The 12,032-nt window shown below is 38.7% G+C and overlaps 1 protein-coding gene across 3 annotated transcripts in view; it reads right to left on the bottom strand.

Moving 5' to 3' along the window:
• Positions 1–12,032, bottom strand: part of LOC124865018 (inactive rhomboid protein 1-like) — a 32,686-nt gene that overhangs the window by 11,795 nt on the left and 8,859 nt on the right. Inside the window, exons 2-4 of one of the 3 annotated variants that reach the window (XM_047360002.1) lie at positions 1,527–1,671; positions 1,262–1,401; positions 593–700 (exon numbers count right to left, since the gene is read on the bottom strand). In XM_047360002.1, the coding sequence (XP_047215958.1) occupies positions 593–700; positions 1,262–1,401; positions 1,527–1,643 (365 nt within the window). In that variant the 5' untranslated portion in view covers positions 1,644–1,671. The remainder of the gene's footprint in view (positions 1–592; positions 701–1,261; positions 1,402–1,526; positions 1,672–12,032) is intronic. The other 2 variants (XM_047360003.1, XM_047360004.1) reach the window with 2 other exon arrangements.

Below are 12,032 nucleotides of genomic sequence, written 5' to 3'. Positions count from 1 at the left end.
GCTCCCCAAGGCCAGGAAATGGAAGTTGAAACATTGTTCAAAGGGAAGCCGAGCAGAGCTAGTCATCTCTACACTGATTACAAGCTGCACAGTAAATGTTATGTTACTCAAGTTTGCCTGCATTTATCTATCATTTAACACTCAATATGTGTCTTTTCTGTGCAAATGACAAGATATTTTCATTTGCCAAGCTTTATCTAACAGGGAAACCCTCAAAGGGCCATTGTGAGGTGGTTCATCAACAACCATCATTACAAAGAAAAAACAGGGTGGATTCTGCAGAAATATATGTGTAGGGAAATGAGGGACCCTTGCAACTACCGGGACGAGTCATTACTGTAGCTCTTGTAGAAGAAAGAGGAAGTTTTTGGTTTCAGTATATGACTCATTTAAAAAGACATCTATGCAGTAACATGACTAAGAGGTGGCTCAAAGTGACCGAAAGAAAAACAATTCCTGGGAAACTTGTGATATGGATCTTGTACAAAGGGACATTCAAGCCTTGCTAAAACAAGGCTACCCCTTTCGTTTACTCATAGCCAGCACATAGATTCATCCCAACGAACCCTGCAGGAGGCCGTTCTCGTCGTACCTGAGCAGAGTTCTGGAGAGAGAGTGGTGTTTCCTGATGCTATGCCGTGCAGCCCGCTGCCCCTTAACGGGTACAGTGTTAATCCGCTCAAAGTGCACTCTCCTGCTGCTGTGACCAGCCGGGACAGGACGGGAAAGTGGCAGCAAGGTGGCAAGAAAGGACAGTGGAAAGGAGAGAAGATAAAAGATGACAACAGCAAGTGTAAAGGAAAAACATTAATGCAACTTGAGAGTTCTGTAGCCATCTTCATGCAGCGAAAGCAAGGCAAGCAGTCTGGTCAAGGTTTTATTGCTTGGGTTTGCAATATTAGTGAGTTATTATAAGTCAGATTGCATCAACATGTTAATCACAAAGTGGAAATTTAGAAAAAGGCAAAGAAGAAACTGCAATAGTCAGGAAAAGTTCATATGGTTCACAAGTGTACAGGACAAAGGTAACTAATATCTTTACTCTATCTTATAAATGTTTCTCATAATAAATATTTGCTTCTTATACATATTGTAGTTGATCATGTAAAGCCAAGACATTTACTGCACCTCAGTATACTGCTCTGCAAAACATGCATGTAAAGTTTTCCTAAAATTAAAAGGCAAAAAAGGTGTTCCTTTGTATTGATACCAATGATGAATGATGAAATATATCCAGCTCTATCTTATCTCCTTCTCCTACCTCTTTATGGTCTGAGTAATGGATGACTGGCGTTGTAATACAGGCCGCCGGGTATCAAAGACGTCGCGGGATGGAGACTGGAGGTGAGAAGTCTCCACCGGCATGCTGATACTGCGAAGGAACCCCTGCCGTCTCACCGGCTACACAAGGAAAAGATACATCAGAGAAGTGTGAACACAAATCATACCATACAGCAAATGACAAGAGTGATAAATACTGAGAGAGGTATTTAGTGAGTGTAAGAGAGGACAGAGCGAGGGAGCACCTGAACAAAAGTAGGAGGCTCGTCTAGTGACATCTGAGCTGTGGGAATGTCCAGTCGGAGCCAGGGAGGTTTCTTCCTCTGCAGGCTGCTGGTGCTTTCACGCTGTGGTTCAGCCATGTTTTCTGTCCTGCTCCAGGCCTGCCAGCTAGATGGTAAGGTGATTAAAAACATTAAATTAATAGTGACACATTACCATAATATAGGCACAAAGTAATCTGAGCAGGATTCAGTGCTATGTAGCCATTTTGCCTCTGATGTAATAATAATGTTCAAAAATTTTTCTTTTAATTACAAGCTAAATGATGCTCAGTAGTTGATTGTCACCTTCGCCAAAACATAATTTAGATGTAAAAAAAAAAAAAAAAAAAAAAGATTTATTTTTTTTGTTACAGTGGGAGGAAGTTTGCCGCCTTAAAAAGAATCCCTTAATTCTCACATAACATCAATCTTAATCCCTTTAGGTGGTTTAAAGCAGCTCAGCACACGTCTATCCAGAGCCTAATGACTGAGTATGAATTCCCATGACGAGGCCCAAAGACCACAGAAAGTGTACAACAAACCTCAACATCAGGCCAGCTGCCAGCGGCTGCAGCTTTGTAATTCTACCACCCCACCATCTAACCTCACCTCTTCCTGTCATTTCCTTCATTCACATTTTTCTCATACTGGTCTGGTTTGTATTTGAAGTTGCTAATGCGTTCCCACAAAAACATCCTTTGATTGTTTTTCTACAAGGTGCAAATGTCTAAAATTGCAGCCATGGAGCTGAAACTAAATGAATCAGAAAAACCTAAATTATTATTCATTTAAAATGTATTACTAAGACACTGACACAGCAATGGTAACATCAGAGTTTTTCATCCTTTGCATCAGATCACCTCCCCCCACTTCCCTTGTTACTCTTTGGGAAAATAAAAAATAAATCCATGACATTTAAAGACAACATCTGTTTCCCATTGGCATTTAATGCACCACAGGCTTCTGTTTAAGTCCATGTGATGATGGGAAGTGTAGTCTGAGACTCTCAGCAGCAGCAAGAAAACCTCACACAGAGGTCAGCAGGGGTCAAAACCACCACCTAAAAGTAAACCGCTGACCAAGTCATCTTAAGCAAAACCTCTCAATTTGAAGCTTACAGAGCAAAAATAACAACTACAAAATGTGTTATGATAACATTCCTGAGTTCTAAAGGCAATGAAACATTAAAACAATAAAGCAAAGATCGGGTTATTCAGCAAATTAATATTTAACTGGTGTTGCTGGAATGCTCAACCTTGTTCAGGTATGAGGAGTATGATGCATGACCCCCAGTGACTTTGTCTGGAGTGCGAACTCTGGTTAGAAGAACGGATGGCTGGCTGGCTGATGCAAAGTGGAAAACTGCCAGAGTTAGGGAAAACAACCTTTAGTCAGTTCACTTTAAGGGCTGTTTATTATTTAATTAAATACAATGAAAATTAGACAGGAAAAAGAGGTTCAGACATTATATCTGAGACAACATCTTTTGTCGATACAGGAGCTGTAATGGGCGCTAACAGGAATGCTGACGTGTTTCATTTGACTGATTTTTTCACACATTCACCATCATCAAACTTGGTCTTCTATAACTGAGATAGAACTATGTCTCAGTTATGGGAAATGCCAGACTAGCAGTCATACTAATCCACTGTTAAATACATTAAAACCTTCACAAAGTGCATAAACAAAGCGAGAGAATCTGAGACATAACTGAATAAGGTACTGTGTTCTAAACTTTCGGCCATTACCTTACTAAACACACCTTGCTCTCTGTGATGTAATTAATATTAATAATAATTAATAATAATAATAATTAATATTATAAGTCGATACATCTGAAGAATGAACGCTCATACTTCAAGAACACTACCTGTGCTTTGCAAAACTCTGACATTTCTGAGTAACTTAAATGGAGTATGGAAGTTGGATTGTTGCAAAAGTATGTTTTATCCCGTTAAATGACAATCTAAGATTAAATGGCAAAACATATTGAAAACCTGTAGAACTGTGTTTTACAGCAAGTGAAATAAATGTTGCGTGACTTTGATTTATTTGAAAGCAAAGTCTGGGTAGGAAGTTAAGGAGCCAACTTCAAGCTCTCCCAGAGCAGAGAGCCTGACTATTTAAACAGCTAGTATCAGTTTGTTATTCATCTGTAAAGAGTAGGACAGCAATCGTGGGGGTTTATTATTCATATTTTTATTAAGCTTAGGAACACCCCAATCAAAAATCCCAACAAAATGAAATACTGTAGAAAGCATAATTACACTATAACAGTCAATATGTTGAGCTATTTTTTTGTAGGAGCTGGGAAATTTCTTGTTTTTCTATTTTAAATCAAACCAATTACCTCATGTTATACTTTGTTGTTTTAAATGTTTCCTTCTGTGAACTCGTGGTATTTTAACTGAAGGTTATTAAACAAGCCCAAGGCTATTGCAAAATACCACAAGAAGGAAGAAATAGCTCCATGTGAATCAAGTAATGAAACATCAAATACTTTATCTCTGAAATTAATCAACCTACCAACATTAGCTATATGCAAATTTGATGCCAATATCGTAGTTTGAATAGTCTTGTTTTTTGGATGCCAGCCCTCATCTTGCTCCAGGCAAATCTAACTGCAATTTAATCGTTTTTGCCTTTAGTATAAACAGCAGGACTCCTGGTGTAGAGCAGATCAGAGGGAGCATTTCTTCTTAAAGGTTCCAGAAAAAAACCGGCTGGGAGTTACTTAAACAGCTAGCAAATTCTCCTGGTTTACGTCTGTTTGCAGATGATTGTGTTTTTATGGACTTTAGTTCTCTTCAGAGAAGGAAGGACCTAAGACGTTTTTTCCAACCTACCCTTCCATCTCCTATATTTGTGAAAACTTTGCATTCATAAAGGTTTGCAGCTAATAAGAGTTATATGGCTCTTTTCTACAAGCCAAATTAAACCCACACATCTACACAAAAAGTAAGAAGATAGCTGAAACATCTCTCAGCCGACAGCAAAACAAGAGTTACTTTGCTTAACATCTACTGGTGAAGCAAAGATTTGTCAACAGATTTTGTAGGACATGCCAGCAAAGTGGGATGTTGAAACATTAATATAAACAAGCAGCTATTGTTTCATTCCTCCAAAGGTCTGCTGACCAGTAGGAACATTTGGTCACAGCCCAAGGTAAACCTCCAACGTTCTCCAAGTAGCAAAGCCAAATGCCTTGGAAGTCTATCTCTGTCTTCCTCCGTCTTCATCTTCCAAAGTCAACTTGGCCGTAAAACTGGTATAGGCCTGCAACTCGTGTCTGAGGAGGAGTTTAGCTGGAACAGTTGGTGCAGTCATAGCTCAAATGTGAGCGTGGCTATGTGAGCTTTTCTTGCTTTTCCGTCCTGTGAAAAATAAAAAATCAAAGCTTGTAAGATTCAAGGCTGCTCCCTGTCTGAGAAAAATCAGATATTATTGGCAGGAAGTCCATGAGCAGCAGATATCCTTGGGAAAAAGGCACTGAACTCAGTTGTTGGCAAATATCCAGGCTGACGGATTAGCTCTTCCCAGATTGAGAATGTTATCTAGCTTTAAGTTTGAGAGGAAAAAATTAGAAGCACAAAATATTCAAGCTATTTAATTTGTTCATTCCTTAATTTCAATGCCTGATATTCTGTTGGAATGTAAACAACATGGGAAACCGTTGCTCTCATTATAAGGACGGATTGGAGGCTCACATTCTTGTGACCACCATCACTTAATCAAAAAAGAATTGTTTTGACTTCAAGATTCACATCTAACAGAGGGAAAACACCCACATCAAAAACTTATCTCTGAGCCTTGAAAGACCAGGTTCCTGCACAGTGTAAAAAAACCTGGACCTCCCACTCAATCACAAGACCATGAGCTGCTCAGTATGTTTTGCTATTAATTCTGGGGTGATTCAGTGCCTCTCCAGGACCCACATTAAGAAGCAGAGGACAGGCAGGCAAACTAAATAAAAGGACATGCTGACATCTTTGCAGGTGTAGGGACATCCAGCGGGCTGTAATAAACAGAGCTGACAGACATAACCGGCACTCGCTGTCTTTTACACTACACTCTGCATACACTCGGGCCCAGTTCAGCTTTCTATACCATGACTTTACATAACTACCTGGGGAATGATTTCAAGTCACATAATACAAGAAAATAAAAGGCAATTTTCAAGCACTTTCTAAGCATTCCTATGCAACTCTACTATGTCACCTGTTATTCATAAAAAAACTATAAGTCTTGAGAAATATTTTTGCATTCTTTACATCTCCATCCAAGGCCGTTTATAATCTCTGCCTCTGTGGGTGCCATACCCACATTCCATAAAATCTCAAGCAGACCTAAGCTTAAATGGCAGAGAGAGCTGCCTGGAAACCACATGCAGCCTAACCACTATGGACAGGAGCTGACTGGTTTCCGGCCACTGTGTGCGCTGTGCTGCTACGTGTTGCACCATCGGAGGCCCCCACACTGAGTGGCTTGAAGAGCTGCATCATTGAGACTGACAGAGCCTGCGGTGGTTAGCCAACAAAGGGGTTGATTGCTAATGGATAATGAAAAAGAGGAAGGCTAGCCTTGCATAAGAACACAGCATGGATCTTCTTCTCTAAGAGAAACCAGAGTTGGCTAAAATCAAAGTGTTGCAAAAACCATAGATAGAAAATAGGCCACAAAATTCTGGTTGGTGCACCTCTAGCTCTTCCACTTAAAAAAAAGTGGAGTAGTTTACTCCTATATCACTCCCTCCCATCCTTCTCTATTAGAAATGCAACAGCAAAACAGTCACAAGCCACAAGCTTGAAGTGCAGCTGAGCACCAGCAAGAGCAGCAGTCATCTGAATTGACCCTAGTGACATGCGAGTCTGTCACACCAAACCAGCCCTTACGACATTAAAAGAAATACACACAGAGACAGCAGAAATATCCACCGCAGCTGACCCGAAGATCAAGTGTCACAGCTAGTCGAGGGGCATGCAATGTTGTTTGGCGGGGCTATCGCTGCTGTGGCTGGGGGGATAGATTGTGGGCATGGTCGACATGCACAGCAACGAATGGTGGAGCTGCTTATGCATTTTCCCACGTAAGGGTTTTAAATATCTTTAATTCAGGCTTTGAGCTTTCAGACTGATCATTTTAACAATGCAAACTTAGCTATTGAAGTTACAATTAGAGTGAGATTTGTATCCAGTCAAATACCAGACTCCCTCACACGCATAACTGTGTTTACTGCAAGCCAGAAATATAAATAGGTTGTAAAATTATAAATGGCCTTTTAACAGCAGTCTGTGAGCAAGTGGACTATTTATAAAACTGAGCTGCTCGCGTGCATTTAGATAAAAGTGAGCCCAACATATAAAAGAATCCAAGTCCCATTTTCTGACAAAAAGAAGACTACAGCTCCTGAACGCTGTGCTTATGAAGCCAGTGTTACAGACCTAGATGTTTCCACTGATCTTTGTAAAAGAAATTAACATCTGTATTTGCCATCACATCCTATCCATTTGCTTCCTCTACAATGCCTTAAGACACTCCCAGGCAAATTCAGAACGAGAAAACTGTGCTCTATTATATTATCAGCAAAAGACCCTTTCACAGTGTAGTAATATCCTGCAGAGGAAATCGGTTTCATGGAGGCATGTTACACCAAACAGAAACTAAGAAACAAAATGTAATCACATAGATTTTAGTGTGTATACCAGCAGGTATCTCCAAGATGTCTCCTACCAATTACTTAAATTTGTCCTTTATGGACACAACATGTTCTTACACGTGTGGCTAATATGACACTTAAATTTTTAATCATCGTGCACAGTAAAATTATTTACAGCTCGAATCTTAGCTGAGCTGCTGTGCATATACAGGTAGCAGCACATGGTATTGCACTTTCCCTTTTCTCACAAGCCATTTCTAGGTCCCTTTAGGAGGTAACAAATGCTTTCTGTGGAAAAATAAGGCTCACTAAGTAAAGCTGTAAAATGTCTCAGTGCAGAGCTGTGCTTGTGCCCTTAATCTTCAGGAAACAGCTGACAGCAAAGACTCCCTCACCATGAGCTATATATATTGCGTAGGTCTAGATAACTAGATATGGTCTTTTAAAACAAAATATTTGAAACCTTTTACATAATATTGGGTACAACCCTGTTATATCAGTGCATAGAAAAAACAACTACCTCCCAATTAAGTGGTGTATAAGCAGTTTCAGACTGTCTACAACAGAAGCTAATCATCACATACATTAATGTAAAGAGGGGGAAAATCTAATACCTTCAAAATCCAAAACATTTAGGTACAGAGAAATTAGGCATCAGAGGCAGCAAAGAAATTTTATATCAGTGTAAAACTGACAAAAACCTGAACATATACAGGGCCTTGCAACAGTAATTATACCCATTTAACTTTATCACATTTTCTCAAAGTACAACCACAAACGCTTCTATATTCTGCATGCCAGATATACTGTAGATTTTAGGCTGCATTTACGCAGCAAGTCTTGATGCTCAATTCGAATTTTTGCTGAAATCTGATTTGTTTTTGCACGGTTGTTCGAACTACTGATTAAATGCAACGGCCATCGGACTTAAGATTGAATGGTTCAGGCCTCAAAACAACCTACATGTGCAAAAGAAGAATAGCTGTTACACAGCAAAACACTGTTTATAGAAGTAATAATGGATTTTGGCATCTATGTGTCATTATTAAATTGTTGAGCAAAGCGAGCAGAAAATATTATGACCACATTACAAGAAAGGTAAGAAAAAAAAGAGAGCACAACTATTAACAATGGCCTTTTGTGGACCAGTGACTGCTACTTCTGTAGAGAAGTCTGTATTTATAGTCGGAGCCAGGACAACGATGTAAAAATTGGCTAAAACGTGACATGACCTTTCTGACTGTGGACACTTTGAAAATTATCGGATAAGTTATCCGATTTAGTACCACATATGAAAGAGGCACAAATTCGGAATGTTTTGGAGGTGAAAAGATCAGAATTGGGCCATTCTGACTGCCATGAAAAAGTCGGATATCGGTCGCATATGGGCAAAAAAGTCAGATTTGGGTCTCATTTGCCTGCAGTGTGAATGTTATCTTAGAAACAAAGATGCTAAAGCTCAAGAGAGAGCTGCACTTCTTGATAATGGAAAAGAAACAGGTCGGAAATGTGGTTGTTGATTTTGCAATTATAAGGGTCAACATGTTACGTTTGTTTGAGTGTTACCTATATACTTCCTTTACACTTTTTTTTCTGTTGTTGAGAGATATTTTCTCAACAGTGACACCTTGTGGTTAGGAGACTGACTGTTATTCCCAGGTATAATAATCTCCTCCACAATGACACTACAATTCAATTGCTACACTTACCAAAGTCTAGCAGTACGCTTGGTATTTACATTTTTATTTCCCTGTTTAAGAAAGACTAAAAAATAACTTATAATACCCACGCAAATTAAGCACAGTGGCTGAAGGAGACTGTAGAAAATAAGGGAAGCAGCGTAGGCTAAATCCTGAGATAAAATATCAAAATGAGACAATTTCTTAATATGTCAACTAAAAATGGAAGAATAAGGATAAACTATAATAATTTTATTAAAAAAAAGGAAAGTTGAACGGCACTGATAGTATGTAACACAATGGAAAAAGAAGGGACCGCTGAATATTATGCAGATTATGTGATTAAAAAGGTTACTGAAATATAACACACACCCTTCCTGAGCAACCAGGGTGACCAACCATATTTCTGGGCTCCTAAAAGACGGTTACAATGCAGACAAGGCCAAAGAGATGGAAAAAATTTGTTTTGTAAATTTACATAACACTAGTTGATGGTATCCACGGATATAGATAATGTCACTACATCCTCTTCTGTGTCCTGCTTTGATTTCATTTATGAAGCTTGTAGCACTTTGAGCATTGTTATATTTATTTGAATACTTCTTTGTGAGCCAAGATGCTTGTATGAATGTGTGAATATTTTGAACCACTGAAAGCAAATCTACTTACGAGTATTAATAAAGCACCCCTGAACCTTACACTTCAAATATATCCTCTCGGAAAACCTCTGCTGCCAACTTTAATTCTGTAAATTGGACAACTAAATAGAACTGTTGTTTTGACCAAACAATTAAGGTCAAGTCTTTTTGGTTCACCAACATGTATCCATGGATTTCATACCACCAAATTAATGTCTCCAGAAAGTCCGAGTAGGTGAGTATCTCTGAAAGAGCATGTCTTGACAACATGTGATCCACATCTGCATAGTTTCCAGCATGATATCAGCCTGATTTAAGACTACAAAAGTCTTCATTGTATGGACTGGTGTGGACTGGGCTGAACAAGGGTCATTGTGCAGTCTGATGATAGTCAAAAAAAAAAAGCAAGGGCTGGCTTAAGTTTTCATTCCTCCATCAATGGAAATGGCGGACTAAGCAAATTCCCAGCTGACAAGAATTCATCGACATGAGGCACACGGCTAGTTAATTTAATCGAGGTTTAGCAGTGTCATCATATAGGTGTGTATAGTGCAAAAAGCTAAGCTATAGACTTACTAATGCAAATGTCTTTTTTTTTTTTTTTAAATACCATAGTTAGAATCAGAATCAGAATCAGAAAAGCTTTATTGCCAAGTACGTTTTTGGACATACAAGGAATTTGTTTTGGCGTAGTCGGTGCAATACAGTACAAATTAAACAGTATAAACATATCTACAATATAATATAAATATATGTGCACAGTTTTAAGTGAGTGAGAGTAAATATAGAGCAGTATAAGATGCAAGAGCAATACAACAGTGCAGGTGATCATTGTTATCTAACCAATCAGCAGAAATAAAAATACTCCACAAAGGATGGACATTAAAGCTGATGTCACATCCTCTGTGGAAGACCACCAGCTTGAGAAGGTATGGTTACTGCTTGTTTTACTGGGGAGCACTGGAAGGAAGGAAATGCAGAGCAGGGGAGGGGTGATGTGTAAATGAAGGCAGGAAACACGCTGCAAACCGGGTGCATTCTTAGTGTCCGGTCAACACAACCAAGGAAACAACATACAAATGCTCACAAGCACAGTAACACATCCACACGGCACGTGTAAACTTACACATCCCATCTCTGGCCATGACAAGGCGTATGTGACTGTAATGTGAGAAAAAAAACTGCCTTCTGAGAAAGGCAAGCCTGCTGCACAGAGATCAGCAAGATATTTCAGCGTCCTATCCGACATGTCAAGTGTGGCTTGTACTGTAGAAGAATGGGTATTACCCATATTATCAAGGATAAAATATAAGCGTAGATGTCTGATCTAAAACGATAAAACTTCACAAATACGGAGCTACAATTAATTCGCAAAACAAAGACTTTAGACTTTTTTTTTAACTTGTCTTCTGGGACCCTCTGGGTTATCGTAGTATAAAGCTCAGATGAGAGTTAAAGAAGACACTGTATCTTCAAGATAAAATTGTGATCTTACTGTAAAAAAAACAAAAATCTAAAAATAATATGATGTTTTTGCTTTATCACTGAGCCATACAGTAGTATGCACATGGCAACTTTTGTACCCAATGGTGCTTAGATTTATGCAAATCATACAGAGAATATGAAATCACCATCTGTCCTATCACTAAAATACATATAGAGACTTTAATACAGTGCTACTATAAGTGATACATGTTTAAACTTGGTTCTATGCAGGGAGGAGGATTATTTTTTTATTTTTGTGGTGACAACAGCAGCAGCAGAGACATGTTTAATCTTCTGGCCCGTCTCTGGATTAGACGGAGGGCAAATCATTCTATTTCCCCACACAGCGGTTAGGTAATTATAATACGCTCCCAAATTTGAATCTCTTTCATGTGCTCAATAGGCATAATGGACGAAAGGGAAGTAAGGCTGCAAGGTATTATAAAAAGTAATATTAAGCTTGCATGGTAGAGCATTATGTGACCCACAGATAAGTCAATATTCAAAGCATGTGTGAGGTGCTTTCAATAGCCTCATGCGTCACAATCTCACAAATCAGTTACATGTAAATCAAACACATCATGTTTAACTGTAATATGAAACGGATAAAGAACTGAAAACATTGAGGGCCATTTTCAATCCACAGAAAAAACTATCCTTGGGTCTAACAAGAGAACAAATCCAACCAGACATTTTGGTAGATCACATAAATTATGTGCATTGGACAAATGTGAAGTGAGATTTGGGTCTCTACGCCCAATAAGGGAAAATCTTTTGATGGCTTTACTAGTTTTACTCAGAAGCAGCTCTAACAAATGACAGACTTGTTACAGTATATTTTGTGTCAATCCAAACTGTTATTGTCCCGATTTGTTGATATAAAACCACCTGAAGCTATGTTGGATGCTCTTACAAGACAAAACAAGAATATAGGTTGATCACTATATTAGAATAACCCCTAATTATTGATAACAATGCTTAATGTTAAAAGTTCATTACGGCGAAAACAAATTGTTTGTCAACAAAGTGT

Source organism: Girardinichthys multiradiatus, chromosome Y, assembly GCF_021462225.1.
Source record: "Girardinichthys multiradiatus isolate DD_20200921_A chromosome Y, DD_fGirMul_XY1, whole genome shotgun sequence".
Taxonomy (NCBI): Eukaryota; Metazoa; Chordata; class Actinopteri; order Cyprinodontiformes; family Goodeidae; genus Girardinichthys; species Girardinichthys multiradiatus.
This window is presented reverse-complemented; position numbering and strand designations above follow the sequence as displayed.